At 38.6% G+C, this 23,713-nt stretch overlaps 1 protein-coding gene and 1 long non-coding RNA gene across 2 annotated transcripts in view; one reads left to right on the top strand and one right to left on the bottom strand.

Annotated features, from left to right (window-relative positions):
- The window catches only part of LOC112444483 (uncharacterized), a 28,489-nt gene extending 23,246 nt beyond the window's left edge, over positions 1–5,243 (bottom strand). Inside the window, exon 1 of the long non-coding RNA XR_003032771.2 lies at positions 5,102–5,243. This is a non-coding gene — a long non-coding RNA (uncharacterized lncRNA). The remainder of the gene's footprint in view (positions 1–5,101) is intronic.
- Positions 1–22,562, top strand: part of CYP2C281 (cytochrome P450 family 2 subfamily C member 281) — a 51,984-nt gene extending 29,422 nt beyond the window's left edge. Inside the window, exons 5-9 of the mRNA XM_002698399.6 lie at positions 2–178; positions 1,113–1,254; positions 4,549–4,736; positions 19,733–19,874; positions 21,927–22,562. Coding sequence (XP_002698445.1) covers positions 2–178; positions 1,113–1,254; positions 4,549–4,736; positions 19,733–19,874; positions 21,927–22,108 — 831 coding nt within the window. The 3' untranslated portion in view covers positions 22,109–22,562. The remainder of the gene's footprint in view (position 1; positions 179–1,112; positions 1,255–4,548; positions 4,737–19,732; positions 19,875–21,926) is intronic.
- The last annotated feature ends 1,151 nt before the right edge of the window (positions 22,563–23,713 follow it).

The following is a 23,713-nucleotide window of genomic DNA, read 5'->3' as shown; positions in this document are numbered from 1 at the left end:
GCTCTACAATGCTTTCCCCTCTTTACTACATTATCTCCCAGGGAGTCATAACACATTATTTAAAAACATGACTGAGCAAAGAAAGTTTATTTTGGAGAAAATAAAGGAACACCAAGAATCCTTGGACCTCAATAACCCTCAAGACTTTATTGATTACTTCCTGATTAAAATGGAAAAGGTAAAATGGGATCCAGATTTGCTGCTTCATCTTTGTAGGTGGAGTGATGTGATGCATGGAATAGCTTTGTTCTTCTCAGTGGAATCAGTTTATTAAAACAAATGCTCCTTCTTAAAGATATATTCATTGCAACCTATTGTTGTGCAAACCATACTGGATGTCTTGAATTATTTCTGCATTGTCACTGAAAATTGCTTGGAAGTGTTTATATTTACCATGTTAAAGCTGGTTCTTTATTTGAGAACAGATTGAAACACACACACACATTCAAGATAAGTGATAGATGGTATATTCTCTTTCATTAAATAAATTCCATGAATGGGTGATGTAAGAAATGAGAGAAGGCAGAAATGGATGGGAATCTAGAAAGGCTTACTCTTGGAAAGACAGTAGAAAACAGATGAAGTAGGTTTTGAGGATTAGCAGAGATGATAAAACTGGTTCAGGGAAAGATAAGTGCAGTGATGAAGTGGAATTTTTAAAGAGATTGTCTTGATAGTAACTGAGGAACTGTTGTGGGTTTAATGACTGATGAATTTGGGAATAGTGTTTCAGTTTGAGGATAGGTGGTTCTGAAGGCCTGAGTGAGAAATTCAGATATGATGAAATTGACAATAGATGCCTGAACTGATGGTGAGTAGCAGTGATGACTTGATAAGAGTCAGGTTAGATAGAAATTACTGAAGAACTGATATACTCCAGTGGGTGAGAAAGTGAGGAATCAGAAAGGACTTGGAAGTTTAACTCTGGTTATATTTTAATTGAAGAAATTCTAACAACACATCTAACTTTACCTTCATCTGTAACATTCTCTAATGTTTGGCTTAATTTGTCAAATAAGTAAACTTAAACAATTATGTTGTTTTATGGAATTATTGTAAGTTACTTGTAAGTTGCTTTTACTTATCATGTAATCCTAATACATCATTGCCAGGAGAAACACAATAAACAGTCTGAGTTTACCATGGACAACTTGATCACCACTGTATGGGATGTATTTACTGCTGGAATAGAGACAACAAGCATCTCTCTGAAATACGGACTGCTGCTCCTGCTGAAGCACCCAGAGGTCACAGGTAGTATCACAGATTATGGACAGGATCAAATTCTGGTTAGAAATTGGCAGGCACTGATGACTTTTCTACTTTTCATCTGCCTCGAAGATGTCCAAGAAAAACTTCCATCCTTAGTACATCTTCCTATCATTGTATGAATTGCATTTAAATTAGAGTATAGCAAAAAAGGAGAATGAAATAGTTAACCAGTAGCAGAGTTATGGAGGGCAGAGGTCACTGTCCTCCCTACTGTGGTGGAGTATCCTTGATTTGCATCAGGTCAGGTGCAGTAGGGCTTCCATGGTGGCTCAGATGGTGAAGAATCTTCTCTACAATGATATTGCTTGATAAGCCTTCCAAGTCCACATAAATGTACTTTTGTCAAAAGTTAATTCTACTCAGATGCATTTGCAATGGAAAGATTGACTCAACAAAATCACAATCTTTCTTCATCAAAAAACCTCACTCTTTAAATTAAAAGTGAAAGTGAAGTCACTCAGTCGTGTCCAACTCTTTGCGACCCCATGGACTGCAGCCCACCAGGCTCCTCTGTCCATGGGATTTTCCAGGCAAGAGTATTTGAGTGGGGTGCCATTGCCTTCTCTGTGAGGATAGAGACTGTACCTTTTTCCTGTTTCCCTGGTTCGCAATAACAACATCATTCTGGTGGGGAAAGCAGACCAGTTTTGGCAGCCCTGGTGGGAAAGGTGGATCTCGCATTTACCTAGGTTGTGGGCAGGAGGACCCTCTCTGGAGGGAATGCTAAACGGGTATATATGAGTGAGACAGGAGGCTCTGGGTTCACACACCCCCATGACAACAGGGAAGGCTAGGCTGGGTGCCCTGCCCTTGAGTTTCTGAGCTGGGCTGGGTGCCCTGCCCTTGAGTTAAATTAAAAAGTTATACACAAAAAATCTGTTCAAATACACCCTTTTGGTCAAACAAAATTTCCTGAAAAATGTAATTTCTCATCCTCCTTTTTTTCTTATTCAATCCTCATCTAAGAGAATATTTCCTTTACTCTATCATGCTTTGTGCTTTGACCTATTAAGACACTTCTATTTTTATTTTTTTGAGTTTCATTGTCTTACAATGTTGTATTAGTTTCTGCTGTAAAACGAAGTGAACCAGTTATATGTATATATATTTACGAGCTTCCCAGGGTAAAGAACTCACCTGCCAACATGTGTGTGATACATAAGAGATGTGGGTTCATTCCCTGGGTTGAGAAGATCCCCTGGAAGAGGGCATGGCAACCCACTCCAGTATTCTTGCCTGGAGAATCTCATGGACAGAGGAGCCTGGTGGGCACAGTTGAAAGGGTCACAAAGAGTCAGACATGACTGAAACAACTTAGCACTATTATAAATCTATATGCATATAGATTTATAATGGTTGTATCTTTTTGTTGGATTGATTCTTTCATCATTATGTAATGTCCTTCTTTTTTCACTTGTTCCATGCAGTCTTTGTTTTAAAGTCTATTTTGTCTAGGAATTGTTTCCCCAACTTTGTTTTTCTTCCATTTGTATTCAATACATTTTTCTAGTGGAGTAGCTGCTGGGTGATGGTGGGTGGGGCTGGGTCATGTGGCAGCTGGTTATGAAAGCCCATGGGGTCCAGTCTAGTGCTGGTCCTCTGGTGGTTAGAGCTGGGTCCAGGGCCTCTTCCTGAGATGGCTGGCAGAGAGTTCTGGGGCTTCCTAGAATTGGGTGTCAGTTTGCTGTTGGGTGAGCCTGAGACCCAAGATGTCTTCTAGTGGTGCTGACCTGCTATTGAGTAGGCTGGATCTTGACATGGTTGGCTGCAGGACTGCTGTGGTCCTGGGGCTGAGGTTGGCCTGCTAGTTGGTGGATCAGGCCCCAGGAGTCTTGAGGATAGTACCTGCCTTCTGGTATATGAGGCCATATCCTGGCTTCTCTGGCTGCAGGGTCTTGGGTATCTTGTTAGGGCGAGCCAGATCCTGTGTTCTCTGGCTGTAAGACCTTAGGGGTCCTGGAATTGGAGTTGGCCTGCCCATTGTCTAAACGGGGGCCCAGGGAGACCAGGGGTTGGTGTCTCCCAATGGTTGAGAGGAGTTGGGTCCAGGGACAGCTGGGGGTCAGGGCTGCTATAGTAACTGGCATGCTGGTGGGTAGGACTATGTCCCAGCCCAGCTAGCTACTTGGCCTCCCACATCCAAGAATGGGTGATAACTGGCTGATGAGAAGGGCCAAGTTCTGGCACTAATAAACCACAGGGAAGATTCTAAAATTGCACTCACTATCATCCGTGTCCATGTGTTGGGATGAGCTCTCCAAAGTAGCTGCTACCAGCATATGTGTTCTGGAGGTGAGCCCCAACTGTCCTGTGCCTCTCTGGGAGCCTGTCCAAGATCAATAAATGGGTTTGACCTGGGGTCCTTTCAAATTACTGCTCCTGCTTCTGGGTCCCAGAGTGGGTGAGATTTTGTATACACTCTTTAAGAGTGGAGTCTCTACTTCCCACAGCTCACTAGATCATCTGAAATAAGCCCTGTTGGCCTGCAAAGCCAAGTGCTCTGGGGGCTCATCTTCCTGGTGCAGCACTCCTGGGTTAGGGAGCCCAGTGATGGGTTCAGACCCCTCACTTCTCAGGAAGAACCTCTGTAATTGTAATTATCCTGTTCATGGGTCTCTTACCCCGGGGTATGGTCTTAACTGTGCTATGTTTCTGCTTCTCCTATGCATCTCATGATTCCATCCTTAGATCTTTAGTTGTTGAAGAACTTTCTCTTAGACTTCAGGTTGTTCTTATTGATAGTTGCTCTGTAAATCATTGTATTAATCATTTTGTAATGCTTGTGGGAGGAGGTGATCTCAGAGTCTTTCTACTCTGTCATCATGGATATTCTCCCTTAACTTACTCATTATTCCTATGTGTTGAGTCAACCAAGCATATTGTTCAGTTGGTCCATTTATTAAGTATTTACTGCATGGAGTACTTCTACTCTCTTAGAACCTTTATAAAATAAAACTGACATAAACAAAATGGTTAAACTGCATGATGTGAGCCTTTGAGATCCCACATCCCTGAGTTTATTTTAAAAAATACACAAAGGAGAGAATCAGAATTGAGAAATGAATTTCATGATGTAACTGTGCTTTATATATGTGTGTATTTAAGTCTCTAATGAAATTCCAATTTGCCCATGACATTGATTCTATATCTTTTTTTCCCTTGTAGGGAAACACATGTAATTTTTCCTTCTCTCCATATCCTACCACAATGTAATCATGATTAAGAAGATAAAATATCTTTATCACTTGACATAAATTCTGATTTCTACCTTGCCAGCTAAAGTCCAGGAAGAAATTAACCGTGTGGTTGGCAGAAACCGGAGTCCCTGCATGCAGGACAGGAGCCGCATGCCCTACACAGATGCTGTGATCCACGAGATCCAGAGATACATTGACATTGTCCCCAACAACCTACCCCATGCAGCAGCTCAGGACATTAAATTCAGAGAATATCTCATTCCCAAGGTGAGAGGTATTTCATCTATACTCCTCATTAAGACTCTTAGGTTCAACTATCACAGCAGAAGATGTATAGATTGCCTAATTGTCTATATTATTACACAGTCATATCTCAGGTATTTCACCCGCTGACCACATGCTTCTTTCCTTTTAGTTTGTAGATACATTTTAATAAATATAGTAGTACTTAGACTCCCACAGGATTCTCAGTAAATTGTTAGTCCCATATTCTGCCTGTTCATTAGGCTAATCTTCTGTCCAACCCTTATATTCCAGTGTATATTTTATTACTCTTACCACTTAATCAGTAAGCACCTCCTTATCCGTTTCACTTGTCAAAAGTCTAATGCAACAGTTTTCTTCCTCCCTACCTGCATTTGAGCTACTGATCCCTTCTGGAAGACCGTGCAGCCCATCCGGGTAATATTATAGTCACCAACTCAATCAGTTCAGTTTAGTTCAGTTGCTCAGTCATGTTTGACTCTTTGTGACCTCATGAAGTGCAGCACACCAGGCCTCCCTGTGCATCACCAACTCCCAGAGTCCACTCAAACTCATGTCCATCGAGTCAGTGAAGCTATTCAACCATTTCATCCTCTGTCATCCCCTTCTCCTTCTGTCTTCAATTTTTCCCAGCATCAGGGTCTTTTTGAATGAGTCAGTTCTTCGCATCAAGTGGCCAAAGTATTGGAGTTTCAGCTTCAACACCAGTCCTTCCAATGAGCACCCAGGACTGATCTCCTTTAGGATGGACTGGTTGGATCTCCTTGCAGTCCAAGGGACTCTCAAGAGTGTTCTCCAACAACAGAATTCAAAAGCATAATTTCTTCACTGCTCAGCTTTCTTCACAGTCCAACTCTCACATCCATACATGACCACTGGAAAAATCATAGCCTTGACTAGACAGACCTCATTGGCAAAGTAATGTCTGTGCTTTTTATTATGCTGTTTAGGTTGGTCATAACTTTCCTTCCAAAGAGTAAGCGTCTTTTTATTTCATGGCTGCAGTGACCATCTGCAGTGATTTTGGAGCCCCCAAAATAAGGTCTGCCACTGTTTCCCCACCTATTTGCCATGAAGTGATGGGACTGAGTGCCATGATCTTAGTTTTCTGAATGTTGAGTTTTAAGCCAACTTTTCCACTCTCCTTTTTCACTTTCATCAAGAGGCTCTTTAGTTCTTCTTCACTTTCTGCCATAAGGGTTGGGTCATCTGCATATCTGAGGTTATTGATATTTCTCTCAGCAATCTTGATTCCAGCTTGTGCTTCCTCCCACCCAGCGTTTCTCATGATGTACCCTGCATATAAGATAAATAAGCAGGGTGAAAATATACAGCCTTGACATACTCCTTTTCCTATTTGGAGCAAGTCTGTTGCTCCATGTCCAGTTCTAACTCTTGCTTGCTGACCTGCATACAGGTTTCTCAAGAGGAAGGTCAGGTGGTCTGGTATTCCCATCTCTTTCAGGATTTTCCATGATTTATTGTGATCTGCACAAAGTCTTTGGCATAGTCAGTAAAGCAGAAATAGATGTGTTTTTTTTTTTTTTTTTTCCTGGAACTCTCTTGCTTTTTTGATGATCCGGCAGATGTTGGCAATTTGATCTCTGGTTCCTCTGCCTTTTCTAAAACCAGCTTGAATATCTGGAAGTTCATGGTTCACGTATTGCTGAAGCCTGGGTTGGAGAGTTTTGAGCATTACTTTACTAGCATGTGAGATGAGTGCAATTGTGCAGTAGTTTGAGCATTCATAATTAAATAATCAGTTCTTCTTTTTTCTTTATTCTCTCCTTCCCTGTTGGCTCCTTTCTATTAGCATTTACACATATCCAATTCTCTTGTGTCTTAAGAAAAATTTTCCCAAAATGTGGTGGGGTGGTCTTAAGATGGCGGAGGAATAGGACGTAGAGACCACTTTCTCCCCCACAAACTCATCAAAAGAACATTTGAACGCTCAGTAAATTCCACAAAACAACTTCTGAATGCCGGCAGAGGACATCAGGCACCCAGAAAAGCAGCCCATTGTTTTCGAAAGGAGATGTTTTATCAATGGTGCTGTACAGATGGAGAAGTCTTTAGGCTACTGTAAAAATAAGACTGAAAACCAGAAGCAGGAGGCTTAAGTCCAAATCCTGAGAACACCAGAGAACTCCTGACTAAAGGGAGCATCAATCGACAGGAGCTCATCAAACGCCTGCATACCTACACTGAAACCAAGCACCACCAAGGGCCAACAAGTTCCAGAGCAAGACATACCAAGCAAATTCTCCAGCAACACAGGAACACAGCCCTGAGCTTCAGTATACAGGCTGCCCAAAGTCACTCCAAACCCATTGACATCTCATAACTCATTACTGGACACTTCATTGCACTCCAGAGAGAAGAAATCTAGCTCCACCCACCAGAACACTGACACAAGCTTCCCTAACCAGGAAACCTTGACAAGCCACCCATACAACCCCACCCACAGTGAGGAAACTCCATAATAAAGAGTACTCCAAAAAATGCCAGAATACAGAAAGGCCACCCCAAACAGAGCAATATAAACAAGATGAAGAGACAGAGGAATACCCAGCAGGTAAAGGAACAGGATAAATGCCCACTAAACCAAACAAAAGAGGAAGAGATAGGGAATCTATGTGATAAAAAATTCTGAATAATGATAGTGAAAATGATCCAAAATATTGAAATCAAAATGGAATCACAGATAAATAGCCTGAAGAGAAGGATTGAGGAGATGCAAGAAAGGTTTAACAAGGACCAGGGAGAAATAAAAAAGAGTAAATATATAATGAATAATGCAATAAATGAGGTCAAAAACACTCTGGCGGGAACAAATAGTAGAGTAACAGAGGCAGAAGATAGGATTAGTGAGGTAGAAGATAGAATGGTAGAAATAAATGAATCAGAGAGGAAAAAAGAAAAACGAATTGTGAATAACCAACAAATCACAGAAGAAATCAAAAAAGAAATCAAAATATGCATAGAAATGAATGAAAATGAAAACACAACAACCCAAAACCTATGAGACATGTAAAAGCAGTGCTAAGGCGAAAGTTCATAGCAATACCTCTTGAGGCATACCTCAAGAAACAAGAAAAAAGTCAAATAAATAACCTAACTCTACACCTAAAGCAACTAGAAAAGGAAGAAATGAAGAATCCCAGGGTTAGTAGAAGGAAAGAAATCTTAAACATTAGGGAAGAAATAAATGCAAAATAAACAAAGGAGACCATAGCAAAAATCAACAAGCCAAAAGCTGGTTCTTTGAAAGGATAAATGAAATTGACAAACCATTAGCCAGACTCATCAAGAAACAAAGGGAGAAAAATCAAATCAATAAAATTAGAAATGAAAATGGAGAGATCACAACAGACAACACAGAAATACAAAGGATCATAAGAGACTACTATTAGCAATTATATGCCAATAAAATGGACAACGTGGAAGAAATGGACAAATTCTTAGAAAAGTACAACTTTCCAAAACTGAACCAGGAAGAAATAGAAAATCTTAACAGACCCATCACAAGCATAGAAATTGAAACTGTAATCAGAAATCTTCCAGCAAATAAAAGCCCAGGTCCAGACGGCTTCACAGCTGAATTCTACCAAAAGTTTAGAGAAGAGCTGACACCTATCCTACTCAAACTCTTCCAGAAAATTGCAGAGGAAGGTAAACTTCCAAACTCATTCTATGAGGCCACCATAAGCCTAATACCAAAACCTGACAAAGATGCCACACACACAAAAAAAAACTACAGGCCAATATCACTGATGAACATAGATGCAAAAATTCTTAATAAAATTCTAGCAATCAGACTCCAACAACACATTAAAAAGATCATACACCATGACCAAGTGGGCTTTATCCCAGGAATGCAAGGATTCTTCAATATCTGCAAATCAATCAATGTAATACACCACATTAACAAATTGAAAAATAAAAGCCATATGATTATCTCAATAGATGCAGAGAAAGCCTTTGATAAAATTCAACATCCATTTATGATAAAAACCCTCCAGAAAGCAAGAATAGAAGGAACATACCTCAACATAATAAAGGCTATATATGACAAACCCACAGCAAACATTATCCTCAATGGTGAAAAATTGAAAGCATTTCCCCTAAAGTCAGGAACAAGACAAGGGTGCCCACTTTCACCACTACTATTCCACATAGTTTTGGAAGTTTTAGCCATAGCAATCAGAGCGGAAAAACAAATAAAAGGAATCCAAATTGGAAAAGAAGAAGTAAAACTCTGACCGTATGCAGATGACATGATCCTCTACATAGAACCTTAAAGACTCCACCAGAAAATTACCAGAGCTAATCAATGAATATAGTAAAATTTCAGGATATAAAATCAACACACAGAAATCCCTTGCTTTCCTGTACACTAATAAGGAGAAAATAGAAAAAGAAATTAAGGAAACAATTCCATTCACCACTGCAAAGAAAAGAATAAAATACTTAGGAATATATCTACCTAAAAAACAAAAGACCTATATATAGAAAACTATAAAACACTGGTGAAAGAAATCAAAGAGGACACTAATAGATGCAGAAATAAACTTAATTGATCAGAAGTATCAATATAGTAAAAATGAGTATACTACTGAAAGCAATCTACAGATTCAATGCAATCGCTATCAAGCTACCAACGGTATTTTTCACAGAGCTAGAATGAATAATTTCACAACTTGTATGGCAATACAAAAAATCTCAAATAGCCAAAGCAATCTAGCGAAAGAAGAATGGAACTGGAGGAATCAACCCACCTGACTTCAGGCTCTACTATAAAGCCAGTCATCAAGACAGTATGGTACTGGCACAAAGACAGAAATATAGATCAATGGAACAAAATAGAAAGCCCAGAGATAAATCCACACACCTATGGACACCTTATCTTTGACAAAGGAGGCAAGAATATACAATGGATTAAAGACAATCTCTTTAACAAGTGATGGTGGGAAATCTGGTCAACCACTTGTAGAACAATGAAACTAGAACACTTTCTAACACCATACACAAAAATAAACTCAAAATGGATTAAAGATCTAAATGTAGGACCAGAAACTATAAAACTTCTAGAGGAGAACACAGACAAAACACTCTCTTACATAAATCACAGCAGGATCCTTTATGACCCACTTCCCAGATTATTGGAAATGAAAGAAAAATAAACAAATGGGACCTAATTAAAGTTAAAAGCTTCTGCACAACAAAGGAAACTCTAGGCAAGGTGAAAAGACAGCCTTCAGAATGGGAGAAAATAATTGTAAATGAAGCAACTGACAAAGAATTAACCTCAAAAATATACAAGCAACTCCTACAGCTCAATTCCAGAAAAATAAATGACCCAATCAAAAAATGGGCCAAAGGACTAAACAGACATTTCTCCAAAGAAGACATACAGATGGCTAACACATGAAAAGATGCTCAACATCACTCATTATCAGAGAAATGCAAACCAAAACCACAATGAGGTACCATTTCATGCCAGTCAGAATGGCTGCTATCCAAAAGTCTACAAGCAATAAATGCTGGAGAGGGTGTGGAGAAAAGGGAACCCTCTTACACTGTTGGTGGGAATGCAAACTAGTACAGCCTCTATGAGGAACAGTGTGGAGATTCCTTAAAAAACCAGAAATAGAACTTGCATGTGACCCAGCAATCCCACTGCTGGGCATACACACCATGGAAACCAGAATTGAAAGAGACATGTGTACCCCGATGTTCATCGCAGCAGTGTTTATAATAGCCAGGACATGGAAGCAACCTAGATGCCCATCAGCAGATGAATGGATAAGAAAGCCATGGTACATATACACAGTGGAGTATTACTCAGCCATTAAAAGGAATACATTTGAATCAGTTCTAATGAGGTGGATGAAACTGGAGCCTCTTATGCAGAGTAAATGAAGCCAGAAAGAAAAACATCAATACAGTATACTAATGCATATATATGGAATTTAGAAAGATGGTAACAATAACCCTCGAGAAGGCAATGACACCCACTCCAGTACTCTTGCCTGGAAAATCCCATGCATGGAGGAGCCTGGTGGGCTGCTGTCTATGGGGCCGCACAGAGTCGGACACGACTGAGCGACTTCACTTTCACTTTTCAGTCTCTTGCATTGGAGAATGAAATGGCAACCCACTCCAGCGTTCTTACCTGGAGAATCCCAGGGACAGGGGAGCCTGGCGGGCTGCCATCTATGGAGTCGCACAGAGTCGGACATGACTGAAGTGACTTAGTAGCAGCAGCAGCAAGGATAACCCTGTATGCAAGACAGCAAAAGAGACACAGATGTATAGAACAGTCTTTTGGACTCTGTGGGAGAGGACGAGGGTGGGATTATTTGGGAGAATGGCAATGAAACATGTAGAATGAATCATCATATGTGAACAAATCATCATATGTGAAACAAATCACCAGTCCAGGTTTGATGCATGATACAGGATGCTTGGGGCTGGTGTGCTGGGATGACCCAGAGGGATGGTATGGTGAGGGAGGTGGGAGGGGGGTTCATGATGGGGAACACGTGTATACCCATGGCAGATTCGTGTTGATGTATGGCAAAACCAATGGAATATTGTAAAGTAAAAAAAAAAAATTTTTTTTTCCCCCAAACCCTGACTCCTTCTGTTCAATATAAGTGGTGATTCTGGTCTTCTTACTGATCTTAAAGCAAAAGTTTTCACCTTTTCACTGTTGAGTACCAAATTGATTGTTGGGCTGTCATATATAGCTTGTATTAGGTTGAGGTACCTTCCCTCTATACCACTTTGTTGAGAGTTTTTATGATAAATGAAAGTTGAATTTCATCAAATGCTTTTTTTTTTTTTCTGAATCAACTGAGAGGATTCTTTGTTTTTTATTCCCCATTTTGTTAATGAGTTCTAACACACCAGTTGATTTACACATGTTGAATCATCCTTGCATCCCTGGGATAAATCCATCTTGCTCATAAATCCACCTGTTACTGTATTCTTCAATTCAGTTTGCTAATATTTTGTTTAGGATTTTTGAATCTATGTTTATCAAGGATTGTTGTTGTTTTTCAGTCCCTAAGTCGTGTCTGACTCTTTTCATCCCCATGGACTGTATTATGCCAGGCTTCCTTGATTTTCACCATCTCCCAGAATTTGCTCAAATTCATGTCCATTATGTTGGTGATACTGTCTCACCATCTCATCCTTTGCCGCCCTCTTCTCCGCTTGTCTTCAATCTTTCCAAGCATTAGTTTCTTTTCCAATGAGTTGGTTCTTCGAATCACGTGGCCAAAATATTGGAGCTTCAGCTTCAACATCAGTCCTTCCAATGAATATTCAGGGCTGACTTCCTTTAGGATTGACTTGTTTGATGTTGCAGTCCAAGGGACTCTTCAAGAGTCTTCTCCAGCAGCACAATTCGGAAGCACCAATTTTTTGGCACTCAGCCTTCTTTATGGTCCAACTCTCACATCCATACATAATTAACTGGAAAAACCATAGCTTTGACTGTATGGACCTTTGTTGGCAGCATGATGTCTCTGCTGTCTAGGTTTATATGCTGTCTAATATGCTGCCTAGGTTTATCATAGCTTTTCTTCCAAGGAGCAAGCGTTTTTTAATTTCATGGCTGTGGTCACTGTCTGCAGTGAGTTACTTTGGAGCCCAAGAAAACAAAATCTGTCACTGTTTCCACTTTTCCCCCTTCTTTTAGCCATGCAGTGATGGGACCAGATATCAAGGATATTGGCCTATAATTTTCATTTCATGTAATATTCTTTTTGGTTATAATAGAAGGGTAATGTTGGCTTTTCAAAGTTAGTTTGCAAGTGGCCTTTCCTCTTGTATTTTTTGGAAGAGTTTGAGAATTGGTATTTATTTCTCTTTATATATTTGTTAGAGTTAATCAGTGAAACTGTCTTGTCCTGCACTTTGTGTTTTGGGATTGCCAGTTCAATCTCCTTACTCGTGATTCATGTATTCAGATTTCTAATTCTTCATGATTCTTTCTTGATAGGTTGTAGGTTTCTAAGAATCTATTTTTTCTAAATTCTCCAATTTGTTCTGGTATGGTTCATTATATTAACAGTTTGTTATGATTGTATGTATTTGTCCGGTATCAGTTGTAATGTTTCCTGTTTTATTTCTGCTTATTTTAGTCTTATTTCTTCTTGGTAAGTCTAGCTAAAGGTTTGTCAGTTTTGTTTATGGCTTTAAAAAGCTAACTCTTAGTCTCATTGTTTTTTTTTTTTCTTTTTTCTTATTGGTCTCTGTTTCTTTTATTTACTTTACGATCTCTATTTCCTTCCTTCTGCTGACTTTGAGCTTTGTTTTTTCTTCTTTCTCTAGTTCTTTGAGATGTCAAGTTAGGTTGCTTGTTTGATATCATTCTCATTTTTTGATGTAGGCATTTATCACTGAACTTTTCTCTTAGAACTGCTTTTCCTGATCTCACAAGTTTTGGTATGCCATCATGTTTACTTTTTTGTGTGTCTCAAGGTACTTTTTGGTTCTCTTTTGATTTATTCTTTGATCCTTTGATTGTTCAGTAGCATATTGTTTAATATCCACATCTCTGTGAATTTTCCACTTTTCTTATAATTGATTTCTCAATTTATAATATTTCCTTTGGAAATATACTTGATATGATGTGATTTCAGTCTTCTAAAACTTCTTAATACTTGTTTTGTGCCTTAACATATGATCTATTCTGGGTAATGTTTCATGTGTGCTTGAGGACACTGTGTTCTATTGCTTTTGGATGGATTGTCCTTATAGGTCTAGTAAGTGCATTCTACTTTTTAAATTGGAATGTTTAGTTTATTGCAATTTAATATAATTACTGATATGATGGGTCTATATTTGCAGATTCATCATTTGTGTCCTGCTTACCCATCAGGTTCATAACTCTACTCTTCCTCCTTTACTGTTTTCTCTTGGGAATAACTGTACTTTTAAATAATTGTTTTTTTTTTTTTTTTTTGTCCCTCTTTTTTATATCTCTCTACTTCTCATTTCCTGCCTTCCTCTAGATTAGTAGTTTTTTTTTCAGGATTGTAAATATCTATTGTCATTGAACTATTTTTTAAATGATTTGTCTTGAGATTACAATATGTATTCTTAAATTTTTACAGTCTTCTTAAAATTAAACTATTAAATTAAAGAATACAAGAACACTGCAATCATATATGACTATTCAACTTGCTCCTCTTCCTTTATACCAAAGTTATCACATGTATAATATCTATGTATATTATAAAGCTACCATTAGTGTTATAATTATTGCTTTTAACAGGGTTGGCAAACATCTCTTTAAGAGGCCAAGCAGTGATACAGATTTTGTGGACCATGTGGTCTTAACCTGCCATTGTAGAAAAAGGTAACCATAGATAATGCTTTAAGAAATATGCAGGGAAATATTCCAATAAAACTTTGTTTACAACAGGTGGGTATCTGGATATAGATTACTGTGTTAACTGGCTATATGTTTTTTCCCTTTAGCACTTTAAATATTTCATTTTACTATTTTCTGGTTTCCATTTTTATTGATGAGTAGTCAGCCGTCATTTGAATTCTTGTTCTTGTGTAGGTAATGGGCCATTTTTCTTCGACTGCCTTCAAGTTTTCTGTGTGTATCTGACTAAATTTTAACTGCAATATATTTATGTTTAAGTCTGATTTTGTTTTATTTATTCTATTTGTCTACATTGTAGATGTCTACATTTTCTTCATTATTTTCTCTAATATATTTTACCCGTCCTCTCTTACTTATTTTCTTTTTCTTTTTTGGTACTCCAATCACCTTTTGTGTTGTTGAAAAGGTTCCTTAGGTTCTGGTTGCTTATTTGTTTTCAATTTTTTCCTTTTCTCCAGACTGAAAAAAGTTTTATTGATTTTTCTTCTATTTCACCAATTTTTTCTTTCAAACTATTGCAAAGCCTATTTAATAATTAATCTAATCTACCATAAATTTAGGTTTTGGATTTTCCATTTGGCTTCTCTTTACAATTTATATTTTGATAATTCATTCATTAACATTTTACTTCATGTTGAGACATTTTTTCATTTCCTTGACTATAATAGTTATGATTATAAATTCAAAATTTGATTGTGATTCAAAATTCTTATCTGTTTATTTCATTATCACTATTGTTATTTTAGTGTTACTGTTGTTCTTCTCTTTCTCTTGTGTATAGGTAACATTTTCTTGGTGTGTGTGTGTGTGTGTGTGTGTATGTGTGTCTAATTATTTTGGATTTTGTCCTACATATTTTTAATGATATATCATAGGGACTTTTGGTTCATTTATGTCCTTTGAGGAACATCCAGCTTTGTTCATTTTCTTGTTTTAGCAGGTCATTGTTGTTCTCAACTCAAAATTCTGAGTTTTAAATTTAGTTTTTTTTTTAACTCTAGGGTAGTTATCTGGAATTTATTCTGCATATAATTCAAGGATTATAGGATTGTCAGTTTTTTGGGATATTTCATATACGGAATTTAAGGGTCCTGTGCTCTGGCTCTTTCTTTTATGGTATTACCCCCCACACCCGCTTTTTTCATTTCTGTGCAGTAGGTACAGCTGAATGTTGTCCTTGATTCTTTAAAGCAGTGAGATGTGGCTTATGGCCATGTTTTAGTCACTCAATATTTTGTTGTCTGAGACCTCTCCTCATGATAACATCATTAAAATGGAAAACTCACCCAGTATCTTTTTCTCTCCTCAAGTGTTTTCTACACTTGAGTGTCTTCATGGTTTTGGCTACCTTGCAGAATGTGTGTGTTTGTTTGTATTTCACAGTTTATACTTACTGTCTGTTGGGAAGTTCTTCCAATAGGGGCTTCTCAGCCGTTACTCTATTTTTATGTCTCTAAATTCACTAATCTTTTCTTTTGCAGTCTCTAATGTTTTAATTCAATCCAGTAAAAGTTTCATTTCTAGAATTTCTATTTTTATCGTTTTGAATCTCTGTTGAGATCTCCCATTTATTCTTTTTTTGTTATTAATTATTCCTTTAAGAACTTGGATATACTTATGATGGATGGTTTGTAGTTCTTGTGTAGTTCTTAGATAATTCTAATATCTAGGATAATATGGGTTCTACTTCTATTGGCTCTTTTCCCTTCAAACTTGGGTCACATTTACTTCATTTCACATTTACTTTTAATTTTCTGTTGTATAGTGAACGTTTTGAGTGATGTTTTATGGGGAGTCTGGATTACCCTTTCTTTAAGGGCACTGAATTTTATTTTGATAAGCAGCTAAATCACTGACATATGTCCTTTAGTCTCTTAAGCTTACTATAATTGTTTGTCATTGTGATCTAATTTCAATTTTTGATTTAATCTTAGGGCATGACCCTTAGTCCAGGGTGGGTTCATTAATCCAACAACTTAGAATTTGGGGGATCAATCATGACAGAAAATCTGAGTTGCATTGGGTTTGAACCTCAACTTCTCTATCACTGTACAGCATCTGGTATCCACCTTCAGTTCTCACCTCCCCAAGAGTCATACTCTAATTGGGGTCCTGAAGCTGCCCAACCCACAGACATGAATGTACAGAGAATAGTCTTGTATACTTTTGAGATCTTCCCTGTTTATAGATTCTTCCTGACTTGTGTCCTTCCTCATGAGTTGTAGGCATCAAGTTTTGATCTCTGTCTCCTTAGCTCAGAAAGGGTCCCACTTTGCTTGGCTGCCACCTCCCTGCACACTAGGAGGAAAGCGTTCTCAGAAGTATATTAGGAGTGAATATAGGGTCTACCCTAGAGAAGGCAATGGCAACCCACTCCAGTACTCTTGCCTGGAAAATCCCATGGGTGGAGGAGCCTGGTAGGCTGCAGTCCATGGGGTCGCTAAGAATCGGACACGACTGAGCGACTTCACTTTCACTTTCATGCATTGGAGAAGGAAATGGCAACCCACTCTAGTGTTCTTGCCTGGAGAATCCCAGGGACGGGGGAGCCTGGTGGGCTGCCGTCTATGGGGTCGCACAGAGTCGGACTCGACTGAAGCGACTTAGCAGCAGCAGCAGCAGCATAGGGTCTACCTAATTCCTCTTTATTAAAGTATCACAATCCTGGATTGCTTCTTGTTCAATGCTGGAAAACTGTTACTTCGTGTTTTTTCCCCTGAGGATTTCAGAAAGTATTATTTAATTTGGCTGCACTGGGTCTTCATTGCTGCTTGTGGTTTCTCTAGTTGTGATGAGCAGAGGCTAGTCTCTAGTGCAGTGCCTGGGCTTCTCATTGCAGTGGCGTGTCTTCTTGCATCATGCAGGCTGTAGAGCATGCGGGCTCAGTAGTTGCAGTGCACGGACTTTGTTGCCCCGAGGCATGTGGGATGTTCCCGGACCAGGGATCAAACCCATTTCCTGTGGCAGGCAGATTGTTCACCACTGGATCACCAGGGAAGTCCTCCTGTCTGTTTTTATATATATTTCAGGTTTGTGAGGGTAACTCAAAAACAGTTACTCTGTTATATCTTGAAGTAGATGGTCCCATCTTCCTCAGTTGGGAAGATCCCCTGGAGAAGGAAATGGCAACCCGCTCCAGTATTCTTGCCTGGGAAATCTCACAGACAGAGTGGCCTGGCAGGCTATAGTCCTTGGGGTCGTAAAGAGTCAGACACAACTCAGACACTAAATAGCAACAGATGGTCCCATCATCCAGGATACATTTTTTTGTCACTAATTAACTTTATATGAAAGCCTTTGTACTGTGGCCATACTATCTTCCTGTACTTCATGCTCAGGGTACATCTCTAAGCCCATCCAGGTCAGAAAATGAATCACAGGAGTTGCTGTGTCATAAGGAAGAGGTTCAGGAAAGACTGAAACTTCAGTTTCCCCTTTATTCCAGTCAGTTCAATTACTCATTCATGACCAACTCTTTGCGACCCCATGGACTGAAGCACGCCAGCCTCCCTGTCCATCACCATCCCCTGGAGCTTTCTTAAACTCCTGTATATCGAGTTGGTGATGCCATCCAATCATCTCACCCTCTGTCATCCACTTCTCCTCCTGCCTTCAATCTTTCCCAGCATCAGGGTCTTTTTGAATGGGTCAGTTCTTTGCATCAGGTGGCCAAAGTATTGGAGCTTCAACATCAGTCCTTCCAATGAACTTTCAGGACTGGTTTCCTTCAGGATTGACTGGTTTGATCTCCTTGCAGTCTAAAGGACTCTCAAGAGTCTTCTCCAATACCACAGTTCAAAAGCATCAATTCTTCAGTGCTCAACATTCTTTATGTTCCAACTCTATATTTAACTATTGGAAAAACCATAGCTTTAACTAGACACACCTTTGTCAGCAAAGTAATGTCTCTGCTTTTTAATATGTTGTCTAGGTTGATCATAGCTTTTCTTCAAAGGACTAAGCGTCTTTTAATTTCATGGCTGTGGTCACCATCTGCAGTGATTTTGGAGCCCAAGAAAATAAAGTCTGTCACTGTTTCCATTGTTTCCCCATCTATTTGCCATGAAGTGATGGAACTGGATGCCCTGACCCTAGTTTTTTGAATGTTGAGTTTTAAGTCAGTTTTTTCACCTTTCACTTTCATCAAGAGGCTCTTTAGTTCCTCTTCACTTTCTGCCATAAGGGTGTTGTTATCTTCATATCTGAGGTTATTTTTATTTCTCCTGGCAATCTTGATTCTTTTATTTATTTGCCCATATGGAAATGATGGTCTGTCTTTCAATCTATGATGTTTTGGAGTGAGAAGTATATCATGTATTTGGAAAGGCCATACAGTACACCAGAAGGCATTCAGATGAATCTGAATTTGAATTTTGTCTCTGTAGTATTATGATCCCAAAATATTGTGAATAAAATCATTGTTATCATAACAGCAGCAAAATTTCTACTTATTGAGCATTTTAGCTTGTGGCAATAATCTCTGTTTAAAAAGTATTTCTTATATTATCTCATTATATAATAAAATAATGCAAATTTATTGCTTATGTTTTTTGTTGTTGTTGTTGTCAGTTTAGTTTTTTTTGGCTTGCTGAGCCACTTGTGGGATCTCAGTTCCCTAACCAGGGATTAAACCTAAGCTACAGATTGAAGCTTAGCCACCAGGCAACTCCCTGTTTATATTTTACTTGTGATGAAAATGAGGCATGCAAATGTTAAAAACAAAACAAAACAAAAAACTTTCCTATAGTCACAGAGATTAATTTAGCAGAGAAAAATTCAACTCATTCTAAAAACTAAACTCTAAATCATTATGTTATTTGGTATCTCTGAGTTTAGGAAAACCTTACAAGAAACCAGAAATGCCATCCTACTTCCAGAAGAATATTCAACAAATACATTGAAAAAACATGGCAGGAGGAGGGTATGCTTACTAGTTACTCATCTTAGTAGGAGAAGAAAATAGTTTTTAAAAATATGGCCACTCATGTAGTTTTGAAGAAGATGTCATATTTGATTCCAAAGAGAAAGAGCTAGATTTTCAGTGACATCAGCACGTTTAACGTTTTTTGTCAAGAAAAACGCAGCTCCTTTAATTTACTGGAAAGCAAGTGCAGTAGGTAGACTACAAGCTGAAGACTATTGTCTTGGAGTCAGGTTTTAACAGTGCCCTGAACTGGCGTTGTAGGATTTAAGATCTGTTAGGCTTGGTCACTGGGCTTCCCTGGTGGCTCAGACAGTAAAGAATCTGCCTGCAATGAGGGAGACCTAGGTTTGACCCCTGGGTTGGAAAGGTCCCCTGGAGGAGGGCATGGCACTCCAGTATTCTTGCCTGGAGAATCCCCATGGACAGAGGAGCCTGGTGGGCTACAGTCCATGGGGTTGCAAAGAGTCAGACATGACTTGAGTGTCTAAGCACAGCACAGGCTTGGTCATTAACTTGTTCTCTGACATGGAAAGAATAAATTTTTTTTTTTTGTATGTGTGCTTCAGTCATCTCATCTACAAAAGGAAAGGATTAGACAAGGTATTTTTTTTTTCAAGCTCCATGACCATTTTTATAACCCAGTTAATCTGTTTCTCTTTATCTCAGGGCACAACCATATTAACATCTCTGACTTCTGTCCTGCACGATGGCAAGGAGTTTCCCAACCCAGAGCAGTTTGATCCTGGTCACTTCCTGGATAAAAGTGGTAACTTTAAGAAGAGTGACTACTTCATGGTTTTTTCAGCAGGCAAGCATGCTTCATTTTTGTCTACATCAGTGGTGAAATGAGAGAAGGAAGGGCTTTGCATGGAGGCTAGTCTGGGCTGGACAAATTGTCATTTGCATGAGGCCAGAGGCACCACTCCCAAAGTGCAGATAATTTCTCATTGGATTGGAGGCTGTATTTCCTGACTTCTGCTCTCTTACCCACTGCTGAGTCTCCTAAGAGCTCCTCCTAGATATTAGGCTTCTAGACACTGCGGCTTTTCTCCCCTGCCCTGAGAAGTCAATTCACTCAATGAAGTCAATTCACTCAATGTAGTCTGCATACCTTATATGTAGTAGACTCATGCTCACTCAGGTCCAGAGATACAAATGTGAGTAACAGATGCATCCTTCCTCTAAGAAAGAGAAATGCAGGTTAAAGGCAAGGATACTCCAGAGAGAAAATACTCTTCAGAGTGTTTCCACTCTTTCAGTGGGCATCCAGAGAGAGAAGCTCCTGAATCTTGCGTTTTGAGGGACACAGCAGAGGGCAGAGTAGTTGGAAGATAAAGGAAGTTTTCTTGCAGGAAGAAACATTTTATACTTAGTATCTTCCTTTAATTTGTCAGGGTCCTTGAAAGAAAGAGGTAGGATACTTTAGACAGTTTAATGAAGAGACTGTTTTCAGAGGTGTGGACACGATTAAGGGACGTGGCAAGGAGTGGTCAAGTACTCAGGGATGAGCATCAGCAGGACGATGTTACCATCCTATGTTGAAGAGTCAGGAGAAGGAGGGTGTTGCTGAAACTCAAGCAGACTTTTAGCAAAGAGAATGGCTGCCTCAGCAGGAGATGGGTCTGTAGGTTGGAGAATACAGCCACTGCTGAAACTGTGGCCTGACAGGCTGGGACTGAGGGAGGGCATACTCTAACCTTCTCAATGTTTAATCCTCTGAGTTTACTCACAGTAAAGAAGGTAACTAACTATTGGGGTTGTGCGTTCCAAAGAAATCAACTTCCTAAACACAGAGTAGGTGCAAAAGAAAAACAAACAGAATGGATCTGGGAAGATGGAGAAACACCCCCAGACTATGAACAGTGCCCAGAGGTGATCGCATGGAGAGACAATGCTAATCTTATATTATTCCTGAATTTTGGGTCCATAATGAGCCTGCTCAAGATTTCTGTTCAGTTTACAGAGTTTGTGGGATTGCTTTTGTCCTGACACTGTGCTACCATTATAAGATCTAAGGCTTTACCTTCTGAGCTTATATTCCAGTGTGTGGGACAGAGGAATAATTATAATTTCATGTGAAATATTCTGTATTAGAAGCACTAATAAGTCTTGTGGAATACCAGTGAAGGAGTAAATTATATCTGCCTGAATAGATCAAAGAAGTTTGTATAGAAAAAATGACACCTGCCGTGGATCTATAAAGATGTAGAGAATCTCAGCTGGCAGAGCTGAGGGGACAAGTATTTCATTTGGAGGAATGACTGGAAATTCCTAACACTTGAAATAGCTTATGTGTCCAGGATTGGTGAACATGTAGTAATACTCATGTCTAGTTTGTGACATTTCTTTTTATAGCTGATAGTGGTAAACTCTTAAAATAGTGTTAAAACAGGGACATGGCAAGGTCAAGATTATTTTTAGAAATCAGATGAGGAGAAATAAACCTGTTGTTGAGACTTGGGTTGGAGGTAGATGGAGAACATTTAGTGTGTCTCATGCTGATTGGGACGAGCAAGTGTGTGTATATAGGTCTGTTTGTGTGTATATGTTTGTGTATATCTGTGTGTGTGTGTGTGTGAGTATAGAAAAATGTCACTGGCCACCCTCAGTAAAGCAATTCCCACATGGGTGTACAAAAGGGATTAAAAAATATATTAAATAGAATGTACACAGAAATATGTTCTGAGGGAATGAAGCAGACCAGATTTTGGTGTAAATAGGACAAGCCATTGGTTATTTCATCTTTCCTTAGTTTACCTATTTATTTACTTTATTATTTCATTTCATATTTATCTACATCTCCCTGTGCACTAGATCAAATGAGAATTATATGGATATTTCATTTATGTCTCATTTCTAGGAAAAAGAGTTTGTATTGGAGAAGGCCTGGCCCGCATGGAACTGTTTTTACTCCTGGTCAGCATTTTACAGAAATTTACCTTGAAACCTCTGGTTGATCCGAAGAACATTGATACTACACCACTTCTGAAAGGAGTGGGATCTATACCACACTTCTACGAGGTCTGTTTCATTCCAGTCTGAAGAAAGGGCTGCTGCCGGATCGCAGATGAGCCTCTCCAGCTCTGTCTACACAAGCTGATGCCCTTTGCCCTTGCTGTTAGCTATGGTCCACCTCTCCCTTAAAGTCAGGAGTGACTTTCCTGAGCCCTGTCTCTTCTGATTTTCTTTAAGATTCAGTTCAAGTTTTGCTTCATGAACTACAGCTCACTGTTTTGTCTTCAATAAAATGTTTTTTGTAATTCTATCCTGAGATCTTAAGCTGTATCTCATCTACAGTGGAAAGGTACCTTATAAATGTTATATTTTGATTTAAAAAAAATTAAAGTAGAAAATTATCACATGTGTTAAAAAATATATATGTATAATGTACTCATCTCTTACTGTTATTATCTCTTCGGGGGAGTAATCTCTTGACAGTTTGGCATGTATAATTTCTGTTTTTTCAATGTTCATTAAAGTGTAATTATAGGTGTGATGTATATGTTTTTATATATGTAACATATATGTATATATACATATACATACATACATGCAGGAAGAAAGCAGAGGAAGAGTGCTCCAGCTAGAGGGAATAACATGGGATAAAAATTACATTTGCTAGTTATTTTCAAGGCTGTCCTTTCTCTTTTCCCCTAGTTATTCAACACAGACCCACACATAGACTCAATTACAGATATAGACATATTAAAGCAAAAAAGAAGGAAAATAATATGTATTTATGGTTATATTTGAAAACACAGAAAAATATGCATGTGTGTTGCTGTGGATATGTGTGTATGTATGTATTATTTACAATATATCTCTGACTTCTTGGTGACATTATATTATAGAAACAGGTACTTTCACAATCTATATAAATAAGTGTATCTCATAATACCATATTTCATGCCTATAATAATCTTAAAAATTATCTTAGTGTTCAAGGATATTTAGAAATGCTCCTACCTGCATACATCTTTTATTATTCCTATACTATCTCTCTGGGATAGTTTGCTAGAAGTGAAGTGTCTGCCCATATATGTGCATTTTTGTTTTTCATCAATACTGAAGAATAATGCCCTAAAAAGTATGTATCTCTTTACTTTTCTGTCATGACTGGAATAGAAAGACTATTTGACCGAACCCTTTTATATGCTGAGAACTGAATTCTTTGGTAGATTTAGTAACTTCAGTTACCTTTCATGGATTTTTCAAGTAGGAAATTTTATCATCTACAAATAATATATAATTGCAATGACCAGAAACTTCTTGATATAACATCTATATTTATTTCTGTATTTTCTTCCTCTGTCTGGCTCATCACAGATATACACACACAAACACATGCCTATGTACATATATATTTGTCAGCAGGGAGGAGTGTTCAAAGTTGTGAGGACTTCTGGGAACAAGAAAGCAGAGGGTTTAGGAAATCCATATCAGGAAGCCTGTTATTTGATGTGATTTTATCTTTGAAGTGATTGTTGATTTGAAATCAGGAGCTGAGAGTCTGAAGGGGTGACTACAAAATGTTGTGTAGGAGCTTTAGAAACAAAACAAAACAAAAAAATTGAAATGTTCTGAGGGCTCAGAGAAAAAAAAAAATGGAGTCTAAAGCTTGCCAAGTAAGAAGGATCAAGTGAATGT

The sequence above is a fragment of the Bos taurus genome, chromosome 26 (assembly GCF_002263795.3).
Source record: "Bos taurus isolate L1 Dominette 01449 registration number 42190680 breed Hereford chromosome 26, ARS-UCD2.0, whole genome shotgun sequence".
Lineage (NCBI taxonomy): Eukaryota > Metazoa > Chordata > Mammalia > Artiodactyla > Bovidae > Bos > Bos taurus.
The sequence above is the reverse complement of the archived record's forward strand: the minus strand, read 5'-3'. Positions and strand labels throughout refer to the sequence as shown.